The sequence below is a fragment of the Calliphora vicina genome, chromosome 5, assembly GCF_958450345.1.
Source record: "Calliphora vicina chromosome 5, idCalVici1.1, whole genome shotgun sequence".
NCBI classification, from domain to species: domain Eukaryota; kingdom Metazoa; phylum Arthropoda; class Insecta; order Diptera; family Calliphoridae; genus Calliphora; species Calliphora vicina.
Window position 1 is genome coordinate 24212320 of NC_088784.1, and position 27756 is coordinate 24240075.

Genomic DNA, 27756 nt, shown 5'->3' on the forward strand with positions numbered 1-27756 from the left:
TAGAAATTTTAAAGTTAAAGCTTATAAAATAACTAAATATATAATTCTTTTAATAAAAATAAATATTTTTAAACATTTAAAAAATTCCCAAATTCCTCAAAAAAATCCCAGTTTCCCCAGAATTAAAAAAAAACAAATTTGAGACCAATAAAATTCATGGAAATATCTTTAATTATTTAAATAATATTATTTTAACACTTTTTGGAAAATTCCTAAAAAAAATTCAAAAATCCTCTTTAACGGGGAAACTATAAATATACAAATTTTTAGCAATAAATATGTTAGAACACATGAAAATAATTGTTTTCATTTAAAACTAGCTTTTTTATACTTTATAATAAATCCCAAATATTTTTTTAAAAAATCCCAATTTCCGGGGAAGTTATAAAGAGATATAAATATACAAATCTGTAACATAAGGAATAGTAGAACCCATGGAAATAGTTGTTTTTATTTAAAATATACATTTTGCATGCTTTTTAATAATTCCCAAATCATTCTTAAAAAATTCCAATTTCCGGGGAAGTTAAAAATGGTTTATTTAAGGCATTATTAATAACTAAAGTGAAGAAATTTAAATTAAAACTTATAACAATAAGTTTTCTCTATTTGGAGTCAATTATTTGAAAACTTTTTATATCTCACTTTCCCGGGGAAGCCTGTAATAACCAAATTTTGGGCTAAAATCTCCTCCTTTTAATGCCTTGGTGATAGTCACTGTTTGACCAGCCTCATTTTCAAAGAACTATGAACCTATGCCTTTGTAAAAAGACAAAGACACCAACTTTGGTTTCAATACATAATTTTTTATTTATTCCAATTATGTGTCATTATGTGTCATTATCAAAAAATCACAAAGAAATTAATGCCAATACAAACAATTAATTTAAATTTTTTCTTAGAAATTTTTATTTTAAATGACTCACTTTATAAGTTACAATAAATTATTCATAATTTGTTTACAGCTAAACAAATCATGCACATGTTTGAACTTAATCATAACTTTCCAAAAAAACATAAACAAAAATTTTAAAATTATTAATACAAATAACTCAAGTGTTAGAGTGAATAAACCCATTTTCTTTTTATTATTCAGTAAAGACAAAAGTTTAACAAAATGTTTTGAGATCTATGAATCTAAATATAAATTAATCAAAATTTTATTACAAAAGATTTGCATTTCTAAAGCTTTGAAAGTGGGTCATCATGTAAAATTCTTAGCAGTTTTTGTTAGAAAGCGAAATTTAGCGAAATTCTAAAGACAGTTCTTTTCACTTTTTTTCTATTAATAAATATTGAATGAAATGGCCTTTTGTATTCATGAATAAATTATTAAATTTCTAGTTAAAAAAACAAAACAGTTTAAAGATGTTTGTTTGTTGTTAAAACTGAAAAAGTTCTTATTGAAAACTTTTCTCCTCGAATTTTTATTGAATTTTAATAGTATTTTTTAACTTCCCCGGAAATTGGGATTTTTCTAAAATTATTTGGGAATTATTAAAAAGTATAAAAATAGCTAGTTTTAAATAAAATTAACTATTTTCATGAGTTCTAATATGTTTAATGCTGTAAATTTGTAGATTTATAGTTTCCCCGGAAATTGGGATTTTTTAAATTTTTTTTAGGAATTATTGAAAAGTTTAAAAATAGCTAGTTTTAAATAAAATTAACTATTTCCATAAGTTCTAATATATTTAATGTAAAGATTTGTATATTTTTAGTTTCCCCGTTAAAGGGGATTTTTGAAAATTTTTTAGGAATTTTCAAAAAAGTTTTAAAATAATAATATTTACTTAATTAGAATATTTCCATGAATTTTAAGTCACAAATTAGTTTTTTTTACAAATTCTGGGAAAATTGGGATTTTTTTTAGGATTTTGGGAGTTTTTTAAAAGTTTAAAAATGTTTATTTTAATTAAAAGAATTATATATTTAGCCATTTTATAAGCTTTAAGTGTAAAATTTCTATATTTTTGGTTTCCCGTTTAAAGGGATTTTAGAAAAATTTTACGGGATTGCTGAAAAATTAAAAAAAATAATTAATTTAAAATTAAGTAAACATTAAGTGATTAAGTTTTATTATATAATTTTTTATTTTACTTATTAAAAACACCTTAAATAGTTATTTCTTAACTTCCCCGGAAATTGGAATTTTTTAAAAATTATTTGGGAATTAGTTAAAAGCATGCGAAATGTAAGTTTTAAATAAACACAACTATTTCCATGAGTTCTACTATATCTAATGTTGCAGATTTGTATATTTATACTTTTTTATAACTTCCCCGGAAATGGGGATTTTTTAAAAATTATTTGGCAATTATTACAAAGTATAAAAATAGCAAGTTTTAAATAAAAATAACTATTTTCATGATTTCTAATATGTTTAATGCTGTAAATTAGAAGATTTATAGTTTCCCGGTTAAAGGGGATTTTTGAAAAATTTTTGGGAAATTTCAAAAAAGTGTTAAAATTATTAAAAAAGTATAAAAATAGCTAGTTTTAAATAAAAACAACTATTTTCATGAGTTTTAATATGTTTAATATTAAAGATTTGCGTGTTTTTAGTTTCCCCGTTAAAGGGGATTTTTGAAAACTTTTTGGGAATTATTAAAAAGTATAAAAATAGCAAGTTTTTAATAAAATGAACTATTTTCATGAGTTCTAATATATTTTTTATTAAAGATTTGTGTGTTTTTAGTTTCCCCGTAAAAGGGGATTTTTGAAAATTTTTTGGGAATTATTAAAAAGTTTAAAAATAGCAAGTTTTAAAGAAAAATAAACAATTTTCATGAGTTTTAATATGTTTAATGCTGTAAATTTGTAGGTTTAAAGTTTCCCCGTTAAAAGGGGATTTTTGAAAATTTTTTGGGAATTCACCAAAAAGTGTTGAAATGATAAATTTTATATAAAAAACAATATTTTCATGATTTTTTTAATCACAAATTTAATTTTTTTACAAATTCTGGGGAAATTTTCAAATTTCAATTTATTTCAAAATCAATATCTTTAAACTTTATTTAACAATTTGTGTAATTATTTACTTAATAATGATAAGTGATTACACATTTTTTTATATTTGTTTTCATGTGACCCAATCATGTAGAGATGTGATGTGTGCAATATGAAAACGTAATGCCCTTTTAACACATAAGTAGGCATATTTATTTTACAATTTATGTTTTTTTTTGATTATCATCTCCCTGAACTCAAAAAAAAAAACAACAACTGAACAATATATTAAATAATAAATAATGGGAGTAGTTTAGTAACTTTATAATGTACTTGTAATGCAAGTATGTAGTTAAATAGTAAAGTAAAGCAATGGATTAAACAAATAAATTATGAATGAACAGCCATACTCTAGACATACATATTAATAAGTTTCATAAAAATGAAAAACTAACACCAAAACTCAATTATACACTTTACACAATTGGCTACACTTAAATTTTGTACACACTTTTAAAGTACACAAACAATACACTCAGACTTACACTAATACACTGACAAAATTATAGGACTTGAAATCTAAGTTTAAAGTTTTTTTTTTTGTTTTTTAGTTTGGGTTTTCATTAACAACGCCCTACTATTATGTTTAAACAAAACAATCAACACTACTAATAGTTGTACTTGAGTTGCACTTAAAATAAACTGTTATACACTGAGAAAAATTAAACCCTAAATAGACTTTTGGCTTAAAGTTTCCCATTTTTTTTTTAAAAAAAATGGAAAGATTCCAATATCAAAAAAATATTTTGAAAATTTCTATTCATGTTTTGGATTTTCTATAAAAAATCCAGTAATTTTTCTCTCTGTTTTTCTCTAAATTCAGTTTTTTTATTTTTTTCCAAAATAAAAACCTTAATTTTTGTTAATGAACTTTAGTTGCTGGCATTTGCGACATTTTTCTTTTTCAACTTAATTGTTTTTATTTTAATATTGTTTCTTTGAATTGTTGTTGTAAACTACATAAATGTTTTTTGTTATTAACGATGTTGAAAATTTAAGCAAATTAAATGAAAAAAAAAAAACAAAAAATAAAAAACATTTCGTAATGAATTCAGGGCTAATGCTGATAATTATCAAAATCAACATAAACAGACTTTGATGACGTCTCTGATGATGAACCAACCAATTAATTGTTAAATATAAGAAATAATAACAACCATAAATTTAAACCAAATGTAGGTAAATCAATATTAATGAGTCAAATTGTAATTAAATATGGAATTCATTATCTGTTTTAAATAAATTTTTTAGCATTTTCTCTGATTTTGGTTTTTCGAACATGGAAATTTTGAGTAAAAATTTAAAATTTTGTTATTTTTATTATAGTTTTCAAAGCAAAACATAAAGTATCCACTTTTTGGAAATTCGAACATAACTTCGAAAATTCGAACATAATTTCGAAAACTCGAAATTTATGTCAAAATGTTTCTTTTTAATTACTGATTATTTTATGGTAACAAATTTTGAATTTTCGTAAATTTTTCTTTGATTTAGGATTTTCGAACATGGAAATTTTGAAGAAAAATTTAAAAATTTTATATTTTTGAAATTAATTTTAAAGCTAGTAACGAAATTTCCACATTTTAGACAATGTTCGAAAATTCGAAATTGAGTTCGAAAATTCGAACATAATTTCAAAAACTCGAAATGTATCTCAAAATGTTTCTTTCTAATTACTGATTATTTTATGTGGAAAAAAATTGGAATTTTCGAAAGTTTTCTTTGATTTTTGCATTTTTTTTCGAACATAGAAATTTCGCAGAAAAATTAAAAAATTTTATATTTTTGAAATAAATTTTAAAGCTAGTAATGAAATTTCCACTTTTTAGACAATGTTCGAAAATTCGAAATTAAGTTCGAAAATTCGAACATAATTTCGAAAACTCGAAATGTATCTCAAAATGTTTCTTTCTAATTACTGATTATTTTATGAGGAAAAAAATTAAATTTTCGAAAGTTTTCTTTGATTTTTGCATTTTCGAACATTGAAATTTTTTAAAAAAATTCAAAATTTTTATATTTTTGATATTGGTTTTAAATTATGTTATAAAATTTCCACTTTTTAGACAATGTTCGAAAATTCGAAATTGAGTTCGAAAATTCGAACATAATTTCGAAAACTCGAAATGTATCTCAAAATGTTTCTTTCTAATTACTGATTATTTTATGAGGAAAAAAATTTAAATTTTCGAAAGTTTTCTTTGATTTTTGCATTTTCGAACATGGAAATTTTAAAAAAAAATTCAAAATTTTTATATTTTTGATATTGTTTTTAAATAATGTTACAAGATTTCAACTTTTTAGACAATGTTCGAAAATTCGAAATTAAGTTCGAAAACTCGAAATTTATGTCAAAATGTTTCTTTTTAATTACTGATTATTTTATGGTAACAAATTTGGAATTTTCGTAAATTTTCTTTGATTTTTGCATTTTCGAACATTGAAATTTTGAAGAAAAATTAAAAATTTTATATTTTTTATATTAATTTTAAAGCTAGTAACAAAATTTCCACATTTTAGACAATATTCGAAAATTCGAAATTAATTTCGAAAATTCGAACATAATTTCGAAAACCAGAAATGTATCCCAAAATGTTTCTTTCTAATTACTGATTATTTTATGAGGAACAAAATTTAAATTTTCGAAAGTTTTCTTTGATTTTTGCATTTTCGAACATAGAAATTTCGAAGAAAAATTAAAGAATTTTCTATTTTTGATATTAATTTTAAATTTTTGAAAAAAATTTCACATTTTAGACAATATTCGAAAATTCGAAATTAAGTTCAAAAATTCGAACATAACTTTGAAAACTCGAAATGTATCTCAAAATGCTTAGTTTTAAATGCTGATTATTTTATGAATTTTTTTTTTTTAATTTTATTGTGTTTTCATTGATTTAGGATATTCGAACATAGAAATTTTGGTAGAAAATTTAAAATTTGTATGATTTTGATAATGTTTTCAAAAATTTGCTCTTTTTGATCAATGTTCGAAAATTTAAAAAGTGTAAAAAACTGTTTAATTTTTATTAATGATTAAAAAAATCATAAAATTTCTTATTTTTTTCCGAATTTCTTCTGATTTTAGGTTTTCGAACATAGAAATTTAGAAAGAAAATTCAAAATTTTTATGTTTTTGTTAATGTTTTCAAAGCTATTATTAAAATTTGCACTTTTTGGCCAATGTTCGAAAATTCGAAGTTAAGTTCGAAAATTTTAAAAGTATAACAAACTGTTTAGTTTTTATTACTGGTTACAAAAATCATAAGAAATTCTTATTTTTTTTTGGATTTCTACTGATTTGAGATTTTCGAACATAGAAATTTAGAAAGAAAATTCAAAATTTTTTTTTATTTTTGGGTAGAAATTTTGTAAGAAAATTAAAAATTTATTTATATTGTTGTTGATTTTAAAGCTTGTTCGAAAATTCGAAATTAATTTCCAAAATTCGAATATTTAGATTTTCGGACATTTTGTCCGAAAATATGAAAAAATCTTAAATTATCCTTCATAATCATGATAAGTAAGAAAAAGGGAAACATTTGCTATATTTTTCGAATTTTCAAAATTAAGTTCGAATTTTCGAACATTGTAAAAAATATTGGAAATTATGAAAAAATATAAAATTTTCGTTGCTAATCATGATCAGTAAGAAAGGGAAGCATTTTGCATGATATTTCGAATTTTCGAACATTGTAAAAAATATCGGAAATTATGAACAAATCTATAATTTTCGTTCTTAATCATGATAAGTAAGAAAATGTAAACATTTTACTGTATTTTACGAATTTTCGAAATTAAGTTTGAATTTTCGAACATTTCGAAAATGTTTGAAAATATGCAAAAATCACAAATTTTAGTTTTTATTCGTGATCAGTAAGAAAAGGGAAACATTTAGCTTGATATTTCGAATTTTCGAAATTAAGTTCGAATTTTCGAACATTGTAAAAAATATTGGAAATTATGAAAAAATATAAAATTTTCTTTGCTAATCATGATCAGTAAGAGAGGGAAACATTTTGCTTGATATTTCGAATTTTCGAAATTAAGTTCAAATTTTCGAACATTGTAAAAAATATCGGAAATTATGAACAAATCTATAATTTTCGTTCTTAATCATGATAAGTAAGAAAATGTAAATATTTTACTGAATTTTACGAATTTTCGAAATTAAGTTTGAATTTTCGAACATTTCGAAAATATTTGAAAATATGCAAAAATCACAAATTTTAGTTTTTATTCATGATCAGTAAGAAAAGGGAAACATTTTGCTTGATATATCGAATTTTCGAAATTAAGTTCGAATTTTCGAACATTGTAAAAAATATCGGAAATTATGAAAAAATCTAAAATTTTCGTTCTTAATAATGATATGTAAGAAAATGTAAACATTTTACTGTATTTTCGAATTTTCGAAATTAAGTTTGAATTTTCGAACATTTCGCAAATTTTTGAAAATATGCAAAAATCACAAATTTTAGTTTTTATTCATGATCAGTAAGAAAAGGGAAACATTTTGCTGTATATTTCGAATTTTCGAAATTAAGTTCGAATTTTCGAACATTGTGAAAAATATCGCAAATTATGAAAAAATCTAAAATTTTCATTCTTAATCATGATCAGTAAGAAAGGGAAACATTTTGCTTGATATTTCGAATTTTCGAAATTAAGTTCGAATTTTCGAAAATTGTAAAAATATCGGAAGTTATGCCAAAATCGCAAATTTTAGTTTTTATTCGTGATCAGTAAATCTTATTTCGCATCCATTTCACTTAATTTCGAAAATTCGAACTAAATTCGAAAATTCGAACTAAATTTCGAATATTCGAAATTTAATATTTTTAATTACTAATTACATTTCTGAAATAAAATTTATAATTTCTCAGTATTTTCACTGAATTAAAATTTTCGAACATGAAAATTTTGAAAAAAAAATTCAAAATTTTGGAAAATTTGAAATTTAGACAAAAAATTTTATTATTTTCTACTATTAACAAAATTTCTAAAAATGTTTATTGATTTGAAAATTTCGAATCTTGAAATTTTGTAAAAAAAAATTTAAAATTTTTAAAAATTATTATTATTTACTAATTTTTTGTTTATATTTTTTTTTGTGTTTCATTTTAGATGACTTGTGGCATATCTTGCGTGGACAAGACATTAAACAAAACATTTTTTCATTTGGGAGTTTTTATATCCAAACATCCCGGATATTTTATTATAGTGCCAATATTATTAACGCTTTTATGTATAACGGGGTAAGTTTCTATTTTTACTTAAAATAAATTTCTAGATTTAAAATGTTAATTTCTAATTTGCAGCTATCAACAACTAAAATACCAAATTGATCCAGAATATTTATTTTCACCCATCAATGGAGAGGGTAAGGCTGAAAGAGCAATAGTTGAACAGTATTTTAAAGTCAACTATACGCATCGTTTTAATGTGGGTCGCATAACAAGGCCAGGTGAGTTCAAAATACTTTTTATCAGCAAATAAAAACACACACACATATTTTTAAATTTTATGTTTAGCTACGAGATTAAAGAGGATCCTTAATTGAGTTTTTTTTTTCTTTTCATTTGATGTTTTTGGGAGGGTGTAAATAACAAACAAACAGCCTCTAGCTTCATTTAAATATTTAAATTTATTTTAATGCCAATTTCAATTACTAGTTGTTAATTTTTTATTTTTCTGTTTATTTTTTTGTTGTACATTCTGTTTTTTACGTCGTCTTTATTATTTGTTTGTGTTGTTTTTTTATTTAAAAGCTTAAATAAGAGCGCGCTTTAATTCAATTTAAACTGTAAATCTGAAACTGAAATCTACAGCAAAATAATGATCAGCAAGATCATCATGAGCAGCATTTCGCTAATGTTCATACAATAAATAGTTTAAGTTTGTAAAGAAATTCATGTAGAATTGTCTGGAACCAACTAGAGTGTATTGTACGTCATTTAATTCATTCAGAAAAACAACAACAACCGACCACAAAAGGCAACAAATAAACGAAAAGAAAAGCAAGTGAACGAAAAAGAAAAGTCAAAGAAGTGAGGATGATGAACTAATTTAAAATAATAATAATTTATACAAACATTCTTACTTACTTACATCCACCCAAAAATTCTTACTAATGTCAACAAAAGGTCTCTTTTCTTCGGCTTGAAATATGTAGTAAACAAAAAAATTTTAAGAAAATTTCAAGACATCTTAAATTCTTAGAAAATATATATCTACGTATGTACTACATTGTATGTATTTTTGCAAGTTTTATGGCAACAATTTCTTATTGTGAGATTTCTCAATTCCCACACCCAATTCGTTTGCAACATTTAAATATAATTTGTTTGTTGTTGTTGTTGCTGTTTTTGCTATTACATACATTTTTTTAAACTAAAAAATCACGTTTTATATCAATTGTTTACAGTTTTAAAATAATAAAATTAAATCAATTTTTAACACATGATTCATAAATACCAGCATTTTGGACAGTGATCGTAAGTTGGAACTTAATTTCGAATATCCGAAATGTCATCCCAACTATTTTCCTTTTCTTACTAATCATGATTAAAAACTAAAATGTGTGATTTTTTCATATTTTCAAACATTTTCGAAATGTTCGAAAATTCGAACTTAATTTCGAAAATTCAAAATATACAGCAAAATGTTTCCCCTTTCTTACTGAACATGATTAACAACTAAAATTTTTGATTTTTTCATGTTTTCCGATATTTTTTACAATGTTCGAAAATTCTAACTTAATTTCGAAAATTCAAAATATACAGCAAATGTCTCCCCTTTCATACTGATTATGATTAAGAACGATAATTTTTGAATTTTGCATATTTTCTAATATTTTTTGCAATGTTCGAAAATTCGAACTTAATTTCGAAAGTTTGAAATATACAGCAAAATGTTTCCCCTTTCTTACTGAACATGATTAACAACTAAAATTTGTGAATTTTTCATATTTTCAAACATTTTTACAATGTTCGAAAATTCGAACTTAATTTCGAAAGTTTGAAATATACAGCAAAATGTTTCCCCTTTCATACTGAACATGATTAAAATCTAAAATGTTCGATTTTTTCATGATTTCCGATATTTTTGAAATTTTCGAACTTAACTTCGAAAATTCAAAATATACAGCAAAATGTTTCCCCTTTCTTACTGAACATGATTAACTACTAAAATTTTGGATTTTTTCATGTTTTCCGATATTTTTTATAATGTTCGAAAATTCGAACTTAATTTCGAAAATTTTAAATAAACAGTAAAATGTTTCCCTTTTCTTACTAAAAATTATTAAAAACTAAAATTTGTGAATTTTTCATATTTTCAAACATTTTTACAATGTTCGAAAATTCGAACTTAATTTCGAAAATTCAAAATAAACAGCAAAATGTTTCCCTTTTCTTACTGATCTTGATTAAGAACTAAAATTTTAGATTTTTCCTTGTTTTCTGATATTTTTTACAATGTTCGAAAATTCGAACTTAATTTCGAAAATTCAAAATATACAGCAAAATGTTTCCCCTTTCTTACTGAACATGATTAACAACTAAAATTTTGGATTTTTTCATGTTTTCCGATATTTTTTACAATGTTCGAAAATTCGAACTTAATTTCGAAAATTCAAAATATACAGCAAATGTCTCCCCTTTCTTACTGATCATGATTAAGAACGAAAATTTTGGATTTTTTCATGTTTTCCGATATTTTTTAAGATGTTCGAAAATTCGAACTTAATTTCGAAAATTTTAAATATACAGCAAAATGTTTCCCTTTTCTAACTGATCTTGATTAAGAACGAAATTTTTTGATTTTTGCATATTATGCGATATTTTTTACAATGTTCGAAAATTCGAACTTAATTTCGAAAATTTAAAATGTAGACCACAATGTTTTATTACTCTTACAGATGACGATTATAATATACAACTTTGGATTTTTAAAAATTTTAGCTAGATTCCACCATTTTTTACAATGATCGAAAATTCGAAGTTAATTTCTTGAATTCGAAATTTATGCCAAAATGTTTAATTATGTATAAGACGGCACATCAATTTCCTTCAAAAAATTTTAATTTGTTAAAAAATCGTGTTTTTTCCGCAATTTATCGCCTTTTCATATGTTCGAAAAATTCGAAATTAATATCAAATTTTCGAAATTTGTCTTAAATAAATATTTCAGAGCTTTTATATCTTAATTTTATCAAATGTGCCTATTTTCTTTTCAATTTTTAAACCATTTTAGCATGTTCGAAAAATTCGAACTTAATTTCGAATTTCTGAAGTTAGTCCAAAATCAAGATTTTAAGGTTTTTTATTCCTTAATTCTATTCAATATGTCAAGTTTTGCTTTTTTAATCAATTTTATTGTGTTCGAAAATTTCGTACTTAATTTCGAATTTTCGAAATTTGTTATAAAACCTACTTTTTATGAGTTTTTGCTTAAAAAATTATATCAAATATGATACTTTTTGCATTATTCAATTACTTTCAGATTTCTAAAATTTTGAATTTTCGAAATTGGTTGGAAATCAATTTTTTCTGCTTTATTGTTTGGAAAATGATACCAGTTCTGTATTTTTGGCATAATTTAGCCTATTTTCATATGTTCGAAAATTACGAACTTAATTTCGGATTTTCGAAATTGTACTGAAATCCATTTTTTTAGGTTTATTGTTTAAAAAATAATAACAAATGTGTATTTTTGGCATTACTTTGCCTAATTTCATATGTTCGAAAATTTCGAATTTTCAAAATTCTTCTAAAATACAATTTTTTATGGGTTGCGTTTGAAAAATTATAAAAAATGTGTTTTTTTTTAAATTATTTAGCCCATTTTCATATGTTCGAACTTAATTTCGAATTTTCGAAATTGGCCTGCAATTGATTTTTCAGGTTTATTGTTTGGAAAATGATAGCAATTGTTTATTTTTGATTTATTGTTTAAAAAATTATACAAAATATGTATTTTTTGCCTTTTTTTGATAAATTTTCATATGTTCGAAAATTTCGAACTTAATTTCGAATTTTCGAAATTGCTCCATAATACATTTTTTTAGGTTTTCGTTTGAAAAATTATAACAAATGTGTATTTTTGGCATTATTTAACCAATTTTCACATGTTCGAAAATTTCGAACTTAATTTCGAATTTTCAAAATTGTCCTGAAATCATTATTTTCTGGTTGATTGTTTGGAAAATTATAGAAAATGCGTATTTTTGGCATTATTTTGCCTAATTTCAAATGTTCGAAAATTTCGAACTTAATTTCGAATTTTCGAAATTGCTCTAAAATTCTTTTTTTTAGGTTTTCGTTTGAAAAATTATAGCAAATGTGTATTTTTGGCATTATTTAGCCCATTTTCATATGTTCGAAAATATCGAACTTAATTTCGAATTTTCGAAATTGCTCTAAAATAAAATTTTTATGTTTTTCGATCTAAAAATTATAGCAAATGTGTATTTTTGGCATTATTTAGACCATTTTCACATGTTCGAAAATTTCGAACTTAATTTCGAATTTTCGAAATTGCTCTAAAATTCTTTTTTTTAGGTTTTCTTTGGAAAATTACCACAAATATGTATTGTTGGCATTATTTAGCCCATTTTTCTATGTTCGAAAATTTCGAACTTAATTTCGAATTTTCGAAATTGCTCCATAATACATTTTTTTAGGTTTTCGTTTGAAAAATTATAAAAAATGTGTATTTTTGGCATTATTTAATCAATTTTCATATGTTCGAAAATTTCGAATTTTAAAAATTGGTGTAAAATCAATTTTTTAGGTTAATTGTTTAAAAAATTAAATCAAATGTGTATTTTTTGCCATATTTAAACAATTTCCATATGTTGGAAAATTTCGAATTTTCAAAACTGCCCTGAAATATTAAAGAACCAAATTTTGTTGTTATTTAGTACATTTTACTATGTTTGAAAATTTAAATTTAGTTTAAAATTTTTGCAATTACACAAACAACTATTTCTTAATTTTGTTTTTTCGTAAATTTGGCATATTTTCCCCACTATTTAACACATTTAGTTTGAAACTAAAAAAAATATTGCGTGTAAAAATATGTTTAATTTGGGTTTAACTGTTTTTAATTGAAAAGTATGCCAATTTGTTGCTCAAGTCGTTGAGAGGGCCGGTTGGGAACTTGCTAAGAAAGTCAAAATTCATTAAAATAATGCTGAGTACACACTAACATTTTGCAACCATTAGATTAACAATTAAATTAATAAAACGCCATAAATTTGTTTAGGCAAAAATTTTGAACAAAAAGAAACAATAAAAACAATAACAAAATAAAATAATAAATAAAAAAAAAAACAGAAAATAATTTAACACACATGCAACAAATAAGGTAAACATTAAATTGGTGGTCACGTAGTCCCAGTGTATTGGAATAAATAGCCACTACTTTATGCTCTTTTCAATACTTAAGTGAACAATAAACTCTTAAATAACCCAGCGAGCAATTAGGGGGAAACAGGAAATGGTGTTTAAAATAAAAAAGAAGGAATCTACAATATATGTATTTTCTTAAAAAAAATTAAAAAATTAGTTTTGTTTTAAATATTACATATTAATATTGTTATACAAATGTTTGTTGGTTTTTTTTTTAAATTTTATAATATTTTTGTATTCTTTTATAGGACGTTTTGGTCGGGTTATTGTCATACCCAAAGATGGCAACGACAACATGATTAGAAGAGAAATATTCCAAGAGTTAAGACAATTGGACAACATCATACAAAATGCCACCGTCACCTATGAGGGTGAGACCTTCACTTACAAGGACACTTGTGCCCGCTGGGAAAATGAATGTTTCGAAAATGACATCTTGAATTTAGACTATATAATGGATGATGTAAGTTTTATTTGTAATTTGGCCTAAATAATAACTGAATAATATTAAATTTGAATTGTTTTCTTTATTAAAGATTGAATCCGGCGAATTGAATTTAACATTTCCCTTAATGTTTAATCCCGTCACCTGGGATGCCCATGCATTTCCCGTTTTCTTTGGTGGCACCAAATTAACCGAGGATAATTATATTGTCAGTGTGCCAGCCATACAATTGGTGTATTTTGTAACGGCCGACACTAAACGGCAAGATGCTAAGTGAGTTTAAAATTTCTTTCATTAAAGTACCTTTTTTTTACCCCCTTTTTCCCCACTCCCTTTTTTATTGCAGAGGTGCCGAATGGGAAGAAACCTTTTTAAGTGTGGTTGGCCAGGCTGAAACCAATGGCTTTTTCAAACACATCTCCGTAGCCTATTTTGCCTCAAGAACTTTGGATCATGAACTGGAAAAGAATACACAAACTGTGGTGCCCTATTTTAGTTCGACTTTCATATTGATGGCCTTGTTTAGTGTCATTACTTGCATGATGGGCGATTCGGTGCGTTCGAAACCCTGGCTGGGTTTAATGGGCAATATATCGGCTGTTATGGCCACTTGTGCGGCCTTTGGTTTGGCCATGTATATGGGCATTGAGTTTATTGGCATTAATTTGGCGGCTCCTTTTCTAATGATTGGTAAGTGTTAATTTATTTTGGTTTAAAAAAAAAGTACGCAAAAAAGTACTTTTGCTTCAAGAAAATTTTTTAACATTTAATTTACTCGAAAATTCAAAAAAAATTATACAAAATGACAAATTAAAAAAAAAGTATGCAAAAAAGTACTTTTTTATTTTTTAGCTATTTTGCCTAAATTTTGTATTTTTATATAATTTTTACATATTAACATAAAAAATTAGAAAACTATAAGCAAATCTGTCATTTAAAAATAGTATGCAAAAAAGTACTTTTTTATTTGATGGTAATTTAGCTTGAAAACAAAAAAAAATTAAGATATTTGCTCATATTTACATGGAACTATTTTCTAATTTCTTGAAAATTTAAAAAATATTACCGAATTTTTAAATTTAAAAAAATATGCAAAAAAGTACTTTTTTATTTTTTAGCTATTTTGCCTAAATTTTATAGTTTTATATAATTTTTACATATTAACATAAAAAATAAGAAAATTATAAGCAAATCTGTCATTTAAAAATAGTGTTAAAGCTTTAAAACATTGAAAATTTAAGAAAATTACACTTATTTCAAATGAAAAAAAAATACCAAAATATCAATTTTAAAAAAGTATGCAAAAAGTACTTTTTTTATTTATTGGTGATTAAGCTATAAATCTTTGAAAATTAAAGAAACTGGATTATATTTATATTTAATTGTAACTAATTTGCTTGAAAATTTAAAAAGAATTGTAAAATATCCATTTTGAAAAAGGTATGCAAAAAAAGTACTTTTTTATTTTTTAATTATTTTACGCTACAAATTGCCTAAATTTAATATTTTTATATAATTTTGACATACCTACGCAAAAAATTAGAAAATTATGGACATATTCTGTCATTTAAAAAAAGTATGCAAAAAAGTACCTTTTTATTCGAGGGTTATTTAGCTTGAAAACATAAACAAATTAAAGACTTTTCTTATATTTATATGAAATTTTTTCTAATTTCTAGAAAATTTAAACAAAATTACCAAATTTTAAAATTTTTTAAAAAAGTATGCAAAAAGTACTTTTTTTATTTTTTGCTGATTAAGCTTTGAAACATTGATAATTTAAGAAATTTGCTCATATTTACATTTAATTAGGTCTAATTTTTTTGAAAATTTAAAAAGAATTGTAAAATATCCATTTTGAAAAAAGTACCCAAAAAAGTACTTTTTTTAATTTTACGATTTTCCGCTTAAAATTGCATAAATTTAATATTTTTGTATAAGTTTTACTAATATACCAAACAAATTTAAATTTTAAGCAAATTTGTCATTTTAAAAATAGTATGCAAAAAAGTACTTTTTCATTTAAACACAAATTTTCTTAAAATTATTGAAAATTTTCTGAAATATGTTCATGTTAATCTAAAAACTAGTTTTATTTAGTATTAAGAACAAATTGGACAGAAATATGCTTTAAAAAATAGTATGCAAAAAGGTACTTTTTTATTTCAACTCGAAACATTAAAAAATTGTTTAATATTTTCTAAAAAAATTAAATTTAGTTTAGAAAAGTAAAATTTTAAAAATATGGAAAAAAGTACTTTTTTAATTTTTTAAGTAATTAAGTTTGAAAATATAATTAGGACAATTTTATTTCTACATGCAATTAGGCTTAATTTCTTCGAACATTTTTTTTACTAAAAAGTACTTTTTTTATTTTTTGGTGATAAAGCTCGAAAATAATAAAAATTAAGAAAATTGCTGATACGCAATTATGTCTAATTTCCTCGAAAATCTAATAAAAAATTACTTTTTTATTTTTTGGTTTTAAAGCTCTAAAATAATAAAAAAATACCAAAATTGCAAACGTTGAATATTTAAGAAAATTAAACTTATTTCCTTGAAATGAAAAAAAAATAACAAAATATCAATTTTAAAAAAGTTGCAAAAAAGTACTTTTTTTTTTTGTGATTAATCTCTAAAATAATAAAAAAAAACTGCGAAAATTTATCATATTTGTGTATAATTGTGTCTAAATTCCTCGAAAATTTAATAAAAATTAACAAATTATTCATTTTAAAAAAGTATGAAAAAAGTACTTTTTTGCAATTTTAGCAAATTGTTCTAAAAAATTTGTTAAATTATGGTAGTTTTCGTAAAAATATTTAAAAATAATCTTTTGAAAAAATTTAGCATTTAAAATGAAATTTCTACTACTTTTTTGAAAAGTACTTTTTTACTACTTTTTTTAAATTTACACAATTTGGAGCAATTTTCTTGAAAATTCAATAAAATTTTGTATAGTTTAACTAATTGTGAAAATAGTTTTTTAATTGTGTCTAAATTCCTAGAAAATTAAATTAACAAATTATTAATTTTTTAAAAAATATGAAAAAAGTACTTTTTTGCAATTTGTTCTAGAAAACTTACTAAATTATTATAAATTATGGTAGTTTTTGTAAAAATATTTAAATGTTATCTTTTAAAAAAATTTTGTCTTTTAAAATGGAATTTCTACTACTTTTTGGAAAAGTACTTTTTGACTACTTTTTGAAATTTATACATTTTGTAACAATTTTCTTGAAAATTCAATAAAATTTTGTGTAGTTTTACTAAAATATGAAAATTGTACGTTTTTTTAAAAAAGTACTTTTTTACTACTTTTGTAAATGTTTCCAGAAATGGTTAAAATAATTATTAACTAAAAGTATTAACTTAAAATTAAAAAAAAATAGTTTTTGTACTTTTTTCAAAAAGTACTTTTAGTAGTATTTTCATAAAGAATACGTATTACACATCAAAATATATAGAAATAAAAGTTTTAACTTTTGAAATAAAATTTCTACGACTTTTTTGAAAAGTACTTTTTTACTACTTTTTGAAATTCAACATTTTGTAACAATTTTCTTGAAAATTCAATAAAATTTTGTGTAGTTTTACTAAAAATAAGAAAATTGTACCTTTTTAAAAAAAGTACTTTTTTACTACTTTTCTAAATGTTTCCAGAAATGGTTAATTAAAATAATTATTAACTTAAAATTAAAAAAAAATTATAGTTTTTGTACTTTTTTCAAAAAGTACTTTTTCTACTACTATTTTAAATAGTAGTATTTTCATAAAGAATACGTATTCTTTACACATAAAAATATATAGAAATAAAAGTTTTAACTTTTAAAATTAAATTTCTACTACTTTTTTGAAAAGTACTTTTTTACTACTTTTTGAAATTTATACATTTTGTAACAATTTTCTTGAAAATTCAATAAAATTTTGTGTAGTTATACTAAAAATATGAAAATTGTACCTTTTTTAAAAAAGTACTTTTTTACTACTTTTCTAAATTTTTCCAGAAATGGTTAATTAAAATAATTATTAACTTAAAATTTAAAAAAAATTATAGTTTTTGTACTTTTTTCAAAAAGTACTTTTTCTACTACTTTTTTAAATTGTAGTATTTTCATAAATAATACGTATTACACATAAAAATATATAGAAATAAAAGTTTTGCCTTTTTAAAATAAAATTTCTACTACTTTTTTGAAAAGTACTTTTTTTACTACTTTTTGAAAATAAGAAATTTTAAAGCAATTTTCTTGTAAAATCAATAAAATTAGGTTAACTAAAAATATGAAAATGTACCTTTTTTAAAAAAGTACTTTTTTACTACTTTTAGGAGTAAATGTTTCCAGAAATGCTTAAAATAATTATTCTGTAAAGTAATTACTTAAAATTTTTTTAAAAAAAGTATACTTTTGTACTTTTTCTACTACTATTTTAAAGAGTAGTATTTTCTTAACGAATATGTATTACTCATAAAAAAGATAATTAAATAGTATCTTTAAAAAATGTTTTGCTGTTTAAAATTAAATTTCTACTACTTTTTCAAAAAGTACTTTTTGAAATTTACAATTTTTTTGTTAAAAAATCGTAAAATATTTCGAATCTTTTACATTTTAGTATTAACTTAAAATTAAAAAAAAAAGTTTTTATACTTTTTTCAAAAAGTAATTTTTCTACTACTATTTTAAATAGTAGAAAAATTTATTAAACAAATTAGTTTCACACTAAAAAAATTTATAGAAATATAATCTTTTAAAAAAGTTTTGCTTTTAAAATTAAATTTCTACTACTTTTTTGAAAAGTACTTTTTTTACTACTTTTTGAAATTTGTGCATTTTGGAGCAATTTTCTTGAAAATTCAATAATTTTTTTTTTGGAAAATTGTACCTTTTTTAAAAAGGTACCTTTTTACTACTTTTGTAAATGAATCAAATTTCTACTACATTTTCAAAAAGTACTTTTCTACTACTTTTTGAAATTTACAATTTTTTTGTTTAAAAATCGTACAATATTTTGGAAACTTTTACATTTTATTTCTTTGTTAACATTTTTAGACTTATTCCCTTCTAATTATAGTTTTTTTTTTTGAAGAAAAGATTCCAAAATATGTATTCTGCTTTTTATAAATAATCTTTAAATTTCTTTTTATAATTTCTTATCTTTTAGGTATTGGCATTGATGACACCTTTGTCATGCTGGCTGCTTGGCGTCGCACCTCTTTGAAACAATCCGTGGCCGAACGTATGGGACACACCATGTCGGAGGCTGCTGTTTCCATCACAATAACCTCGCTCACCGACTTGATATCGTTTTGGATTGGTGTCATTAGTCCCTTCCGCTCAGTGCAGATTTTCTGTAAATATTCCGTCATTGCTGTGGGCTTTACATTTTTGTGGCACATTACCTTCTTTGCCGCCTGTATGGCGATATCGGGTTTTAGAGAGCATCAGAATCGTCATGCTTTGTTTGGCTGCAAAGTGCAGTGTCTGTCGGTGGCTATTAAGGGTAATTTTAATTAAATTTTATATAGGAACCTCAAAAACTAATAGAATATTCTTTTGTGTTATAGAGAAACGTAATATACTTTACCGTTCATTAATGTCGGGTGGCATTAATCGTGAGGATCCCGACAATCCCGTTGATAATAAAGATCATATTTTGATGAAATTTTTCCGCAACAAAATGTCCGCTGTTATCAATAATAAATGGTGTAAAATTATGATTATTTTGATATTTGGCGCCTATTTGGCGGGAGCTTGTTATGGCATTACCCAGATTAAGGAGGGTTTAGAGCGCCGCAAACTGTCCAGATCTGATTCGTATTCCGTGGAGTTCTTTGATCGTGAAGATGAATATTATCGTGAATTCCCCTATAGAATGCAGGTAAGATTCTTTTGGTTTTAAAAATTCAATTAGAAATTAAATAATTTTCTTTTTTAGGTGATTATTACTGGTAATCTGAACTATTCCGATCCCATGATTCAAGATCAAATTGAAGAATTGACTAGAAATTTGGAAAATACCTCGTATGTTACCTCCTCCTTGTATACCGAGTCCTGGTTGCGTTCGTTTGTGTCTTTTGTGGATCGTAATAATGAATATTTGAATCTGACTTTGGATACAGAACAGGAGTTCATAGATGCCGTTAAGGAGCATTGGTTATTCCCCGGCAATCCGTTTTCTTTGGATGTCAAGTTCAATGAGAATGATACCAAAATTATTGCCTCCCGATTACTTATACAAGCCGTCAATATCACGGATACCAATCATGAAAAGGAAATGGTTCGTGATTTAAGACAGATATGCAAGGATTCTCCTTTGAATGCCACCATATTCCATCCCTACTTTGTGTTCTTCGATCAATTTGAGCTGGTGCGTCCCACTTCGTTGCAGGCCATGGTTATTGGTGCCATTATTATGATGATAATATCGTTTGTGTTTATACCCAATATTTTGTGCTCCCTGTGGGTGGCGTTTTCGGTGATCTCCATAGAATTGGGCGTGGCTGGTTATATGGCATTGTGGGATGTCAATTTGGACTCAATTTCCATGATTAATCTCATCATGTGCATAGGTTTCTCGGTGGACTTTACTGCTCATATCTGCTATACTTATATGTCCTCGAAAAAGAAGAGTCCCAAGGCCAGAGTACGTGAGTCTTTCCATTCCTTAGGCTTGCCTATTTTACAAGGTTCCAGCTCTACCATTTTGGGTATAGTGGCTTTACTTTTGGCTCAAAGTTATATATTCCTGGTGTTCTTTAAAATGGTTTTCTTGGTGATATTCTTTGGAGCCATGCATGGCTTGTTTTTGTTGCCGGTATTGCTATCGCTTTTCGGCCCTGGCTCTTGGCAAACTTGGACTGGTCGCGATAGCGGCAGCGAAGAGGAAATCGATGATTTGGATAGTAAACTGAAAGTGGCTAAAATGGATAAAAACTTTATCAATGCCTTCTATATGCCCTATACATCCACGGCCATGGGTGGTGTAAATGGTTTTGGTGCTAAAGGCTTCCTGGGAGCTCCCTACAAAGCCTATGGTGATGAAAAAGATCTGGGCATAGGCACTTCGGGCGAAGACTCCTCAGAAAGCAGTTCCTCTCGCTCACAAAGACGCCAAGCTTTGGAGGATGAAACCACCCAGCGTAGATATGAAGAAGGCTGGCGTAAATCCTCATACAATGATCTCTTTGCCAACAACTCACAATCCCAATTCCAGCCCCATCCAGCTTTATACAATCAAAAGGTTTCAGCCCATGAATGGAGATCACGGCTGGATGAACATCAAGAACGTAAACTATCTACACCAAGAGAACGTTTTGCCTATGATAACTATGGTGCTGATTTGCAAAGACGCCAAACTGAATTTGTAGATGAAGTAGGGCAACGAGTAACACCCACTTCCTCGTTGGATGAACGTTCCAGACGTAAATACAGAACGCCTGTGCAGCAGCTGCAGCCACACAATGCCAGCGGCAGTGGTGATGAAACAAGCTATCATCAGCATCATAACGCTGGTCAGCCACTTGCCCCTACCTCGGCACCCAAACGTTATCAACGTCGACGTTCCTCCGAGGACTCAACACGTCATTATCAACGTTGGCCCGCGTCCAACATAGAAGAACGCTATATGCGTCGCCATTCTCCTTCCAGACAACAAAATGCCACCGCCTCCACCCACGAAGACGGTGACTATCCCACGTCCTACAACTATAGACCTCAACCACCCAGACGATCGTCTTCACATCACAATCTCTGCTATCCTAACCAAACGCAACAACAGCAAATCACACAAAAACATCCACCCACATATCAGTTTGGTGGTCCCTACTATCATCACTGATACTAAGCTCTCTATTAGCTAAAAGAGAGCACGAGAAATTTAGAGGAATTATGAAATGAAAATCCATTTTGTTTTTCTTATTCATTAAACCAGACTAGGTGTTTGATGAGGATAATGGATTAAATGCAATTATATTTTAGTTTATTATTTTTTTTTTTTAGTTATTTAAGTGTGTAATTTATAGTTAAAACAAATAATGTCATGACACAAAGCAGGTTTATTATTATTTTAAAAATAATACAAAATAGGAAAGAAGTGAGAAGAAAATAATAATAATTATTATAAAACATAAAATTGATGTACGCAGAGGAAACAGATTTGTAGCAGCAATCGAAAGATTCAACGAAATTTACTGTTAAGGCTACAATATTTCAGAAGGGGTTTCTGGCTTCTTCATTATCAACTGACTTTATGATGATAGAACCGAAAAAATTGATTGTCAAGCAAATTGGTTGCTACTACAAATCTGTTTTCTCTGTGTATAGAGAGAAAAGAAAGAAGAGAAGAATGTTATAAATTTTAGCTTTTAGTTAGAATTTGTTTAATAATTTTTTTTAGTAAGAAAAAGAGACAACTGTGTAATATACATTTATAGCTTAAAATTGGCAAAAAGGTATTAATGGAAAAGTATGGGGAAGTATTATAATACTTTATAATGCATTATAATTGTAATATAATGCATTATGACAGTGTTATAATAAATTATAAAATATTATAATAAATTATAAAATATTATAATAAATTATAACAGTATTATAATGCATTATAATACCTTGTAACAGTATTATAATTCATTAAAATTAATTATAACAGTAATATAATGCAATATCATACATTATAACAGTATTATAATTCGTTATAATACGTTATAACGGTATTATAATTTATTATAATTAATAATAATTCATTATAATAAATTATAACACTGTTATAATGTATTATAATGCATTATAACAGTATTATAACTTATTATAATGAATTATAAAACTGTTATAATGCATTATAATATATTATAACAGTATTATAGAACATTAGAACAAAAGTAAAATTCATTAAAATAAATTATAACAGTATTATACTTCATTATAATAAATTATAATGCTGTGATAACATATTACAATACTATTGCAACGTATTATAAGAAATTGTAACACTGTTATGATTTATTATAATGCATTATAATACTGTTGTAATGTAATATAATGCATTATAACAGTATTATAATGAATTATAAAACCGTTATATACTATTACAACGTTCTATAATAAATTATAACACTTTTATAATGTATAATAATGCATTATAATATTGTTATAATGTATTATAACGCATTATAACAGTATCACAATTCATTATAATATATTATAACAGTATTATAATTTATTATAATGAATTATAAAACTGTTATAATGCCTTATAATACATTATAACAGTATTATAATGCATTATTATACATTATAACAAAAGTATAATTCATTGTAATAAATTATAACAGTATTACAATTCATTATAGTTAATTATAATGCTGTTATAACGTATTATAATGAATTATGATAATGTTATAATGCATTATAATACGTTATAAGAGTACTATAATTTATTATAATATGTTACAATAGTGTTATAATGCATTATTATACATTATAGCAGTATTATAATTCATTATAATACGTTAAACCAGTGCTATATTGCATTATAATTCGTTATAACAGTACTACAATACGTTATAAAAGTGTTATACTGTATTATAATACGTTACAACAGTGTTATAATGTGTTATAACCGTATTATAAAGCATTATAACAGTTTTATAATTCATTACAATAAATTATAACACTGTTATAATGTATAATAATGCATTATAATACTGTTATAATGTATTATAACGCATTATAACAGTATCATAATTCATTATAATACATTATAACAGTATTATAATGAATTATAAAACTGTTATAATGCTTTATAATACATTATAACAGTATTATAATGCATTATTATACATTATAACAAAAGTATAATTCATTGTAATAAATTATAACAGTATTATAATTCATTACAGTTAATTATAATGCTTTTATAACGTATTATAATGAATTATGATGCATTATAATACGTTACAACAGTGTTATAATAAATTATAATACGTTATAACAGTGTTATAATGTATTATAATACGTTACAACAGTATTATAATACATTATAACGGTATTATAATTAATTATAATACTGTTATAATATATTATAAAGCATTATAATGTATTATAATATATTATAACAGTATTATAATAAATTATTATTCGTTATAACAGTGTTATAATGCATTATAATGTGTTATAACGGTATTATAATAAATCATAATACGTTATAACAGTGTTATAATGTATTATAAATAATTATAATGTATTATAAATAATTATAATACTGTTATAATACATTATAATGTGTTATAGCAGTGTTATAATATATTATAACGCTATTATAATAAATTACAATTCGTTATAACAGTGTTATAATGCATTATAATGTGTTATAAAAGTGTTATAATGTATTATAATACGTTACAACAGTGTTATAACCGTATTATAAAGCATTATAACAGTTTTATAATTCATTATAATAAATTATAACACTGTTATAATGTATAATAATGCATTATAATACTGTTATAATGTATTATAACGCATTATAACAGTATCATAATTCATTATAATACATTATAACAGTATTATAATTTATTATAATGAATTATAAAACTGTTATAATGCTTTATAATACATTATAACAGTATTATAATGCATTATTATACATTATAACAAAAGTATAATTCATTGTTATAAATTATAACAGTTTTATAATTCATTACAGTTAATTATAATGCTGTTATAACGTATTATAATGAATTATGATGCATTATAATACGTTATAACAGTGTTATAATTAATTATAATACGTTATGACATTGTTATAATGCACTATAATGTATTATAATGCATTATAATATATTATAACAGTATTATAATTCATTATAATACGTTATAACAGTATTATAATATATTATAAGGTGTTCTAATTGTGTTATAATGCATTATAACACATTGTGATATATTATAACAGTGTTATAATTTATTATAATTACATTATAATGTATTATAAATTATGCAAAATACCAATAACTTAACTTCCTTAATACTTTTCCATTAAAAACTGAAATTTGGCCAAATTTTATTTATATTAAGTTAAATTATGATTTGTTATAGCCAAACATTTGCGATAATTTTAACTAATTTCACACTAACAAAAAAAAAACTTCCCCAAAATCTAAACAAAATGTTCTATAATGTTGTCCCAAGACAACATTATGTGATCTGTTATAATTGTGTTGTTTTTTTTTTTTCAATTTACATATTTAGAAATTTGCAATTAAATGAAGAAAACTTTTGTAAAATTTCTTAGCTTTTCTAATCCCCAAAACAAAAATACTCATACATTATCCATTATACATTTGATAAATATTTAAGCATATTGAACAAAAAAACAAAATTCATTTAAAATATAACCTAAACTAATAATAGTCACTATTTTTATAATTATTTAAAAAATATATTTCTTAGTTTTTGGATTATGTTTTGTTTTAATACCTAATTTTCTGTTTTATATTATAATTAACAAGTTGTAAATGTGTTTTTTTTTAGTGATTATGTATTATAAGTAGTTTATTCTAAGTTTTTTTAAATTTTATTTTTAATATTGTCTTTCCTTTAGCCTAAAACAACGAATGAAAATTTAATTTCTTTTTTTTTTTGTTGAAATAAACTTTTAAAAGTTTTTTAAACCATAATAAAAGAATTTGTATTTAATTTTTTTTTGTGTATTGCTGGTTTATTTAATTATTAATGAATTAGCTAAACATGTTAATTGGAATTGGAACTGTAAGTGTAACGACATTGGCCGTATTTACCGCAATACGGTTCAAGGGGTTTTTCGCAAATGTAATAGTTACTCTCAGTGCAAGTTCCTTCTGCGTATTCAAAGGTGTTTGTTACTGTCTTTAAGCATTGATCAGCATTAGTGAGCTCAGGATCAGAAGACCAATATGTTATTGGTTTACCAGTTCCTAACCAGCTGTAAGGTTTAGCAGTATTTAAAGGACCATAGCTAATACCACTCAACCAATAGACATTAGCGATAATTTCTATACAAAAGAAACAGCATTAAATAGGTTATGATTAAAACTATTCTGAGATATTTATATTAACAATTAAATTTGAAACTCACCGCTATTTGTTAAAAAACTCTTCAGACTATTAAATTCAGTTTTCGATTCAATCGATGCCAATGTCATGCCCAATTGAGCACAGCTATAGGCTGCCTCATAGAAACTTCCTTGATTCGACGTTTCAATATAATAGTGTTTCTTACCCAAAACAACACTGGTGCCCCCAAACAATTGGGCTTCAATGGGTAACACAACATTTAAGGCGATAACGCTCAACAACACACTCAAGGTTTTGACAACAAAATTCATGTTTCTGCAGTTTTCTTTTAAACTTTACTATATGAATTGTAATGAATTCTAAGATTTTCATTATATTTAAAGGTAAATTTATGGCAATTTAGCAAATTATTTGTAAACTACATTGGTTTTTAAAACTATTAGCTGGTATTTTTTATGACTTTTGATAAATTAGTTTCCTGAAATGTTATAAATCATTTGGAATTAAGGTAATTTAAAAATCATTAGCACAATTTGTTAAACGATTATATTGTAATGAATAACAAATTTATAATATATTATAATGCATTGTAATTTAGTATAATTTATTATAAAATATTATTACAGTATTATAATAAATTATAACAGTATTATTATATGTTATAATGTAAATATAACAGAGTAACGTAACTAAGTGACTGACCGATTCAAGTTAGAGACCTGAAATTTGCATTATAAATTGCCCTCTCCTTATGTCGTTTCACAAAGAGGGGATTTTTTTGGAAATTCGATGGTTTAGGAAGTAAATACCGGTCAATTCGTTAACCTTATATCATCTAAACTTGGGGGGGGGAGGGGGTACATTTCCTAATTGCACCCGCAACTGATCGTGAGGGTCCCAACAATCTTGTTGATAATAAAGATCATATTTTGATGAGATTTTTCCGCCAAATAAATGCTGTAAAATTTTGATTATTTTGAGGGTTTACAGCGCCGCAAACTGTCCAGATCTGATTCGTATTCCGTGGAGTTCATTGATCGTGAAGATCAATATTATCATGAATTCCCCTATAGAATGCAGAGGGGTTTCCTCTGGTATAACAAATTCAAGCAAAAATTGATGACACCTTTGTCATGCTTACAGACTTGATATCGTTTTCGATTGGTGTCATTAGTCCCTTCCGCTCAGTGCAGATTTTCTGTAAATATTCCGTCATTGCAGTGGGCTTTACATTTTTGTGGCACATTACCTTCTTTGCCGCCTGTATGGCGATATCGGGTTTTAGAGAGCATCAGAATCGTCATGCTTTGTTTGGCTGCAAAGTGCAGTGTCTGTCGGTGGCTATTAAGGGTAATTATAATTACAATTTTTTTTAAGGAAATCTCAAAAACTAATAGAATATTCTAATAGAATATACCGTTCATTAATGTCGGGTGGCATTAATCGTGAGGATCCCGACAATCCCGCTGATAATAAAGATCATATTTTGATGAAATTTTTCCGCAACAAAATGTCCGCTGTTATCAATAATAAATGGTGTAAAATTATGATTATTTTGATATTTGGCGCCTATTTGGCGGGAGCTTGTTATGGCATTACCCAGATTAAGGTGGGTTTAGAGCGCCGCAAACTGTCCAGATCTGATTCGTATTCCGTGGAGTTCTTTGATCGTGAAGATGAATATTATCGTGAATTCCCCTATAGAATGCAGGTAAGATTCTTTTGGTTTAAAAAATTCAATTAGAAATTAAATAATATTCTTTTATAGGTGATTATTACTGGTAATCTGAACTATTCCGATCCCATGATTCAAGATCAAATTGAAGAATTA

The 27756-nt window shown here is 24.7% G+C and overlaps 2 protein-coding genes across 2 annotated transcripts in view; one reads left to right on the forward strand and one right to left on the reverse strand.

The window, feature by feature from the left end:
- Ptr (Patched-related) overlaps nucleotides 1-21794 on the forward strand; it is a 48746-nt gene extending 26952 nt beyond the window's left edge. The window contains exons 2-9 of the mRNA XM_065513989.1: nucleotides 8137-8267; nucleotides 8331-8476; nucleotides 13673-13887; nucleotides 13961-14142; nucleotides 14216-14559; nucleotides 19033-19371; nucleotides 19436-19749; nucleotides 19807-21794. Coding sequence (XP_065370061.1) covers nucleotides 8137-8267; nucleotides 8331-8476; nucleotides 13673-13887; nucleotides 13961-14142; nucleotides 14216-14559; nucleotides 19033-19371; nucleotides 19436-19749; nucleotides 19807-21708 — 3573 coding nt within the window. The 3' untranslated portion in view covers nucleotides 21709-21794. The remainder of the gene's footprint in view (nucleotides 1-8136; nucleotides 8268-8330; nucleotides 8477-13672; nucleotides 13888-13960; nucleotides 14143-14215; nucleotides 14560-19032; nucleotides 19372-19435; nucleotides 19750-19806) is intronic.
- A 3828-nt stretch (nucleotides 21795-25622) lies between these two features.
- On the reverse strand, nucleotides 25623-26236 carry LOC135961141 (uncharacterized). The gene is made up of 2 exons (XM_065512638.1): nucleotides 25987-26236; nucleotides 25623-25903 (listed from the first exon to the last, which is right to left on the reverse strand). The coding sequence occupies exons 1-2, from the start codon at nucleotides 26234-26236 to the stop codon at nucleotides 25623-25625; spliced, it is 531 nt and encodes a 176-aa protein (XP_065368710.1).
- Nucleotides 26237-27756: the final 1520 nt, after the last annotated feature.

Coding starts and splice junctions, on each gene's coding strand:
- LOC135961141 (XM_065512638.1), bottom strand. CDS start 26,236: ATGAATTTTGTTGTCAAAACCTTGAGTGTGTTGTTGAGCGTTATCGCC. Junction 25,904..25,986: donor GAGTTTTTTAACAAATAGCG/GTGAGTTTCAAA, acceptor TCTTTTGTATAG/AAATTATCGCTAATGTCTAT.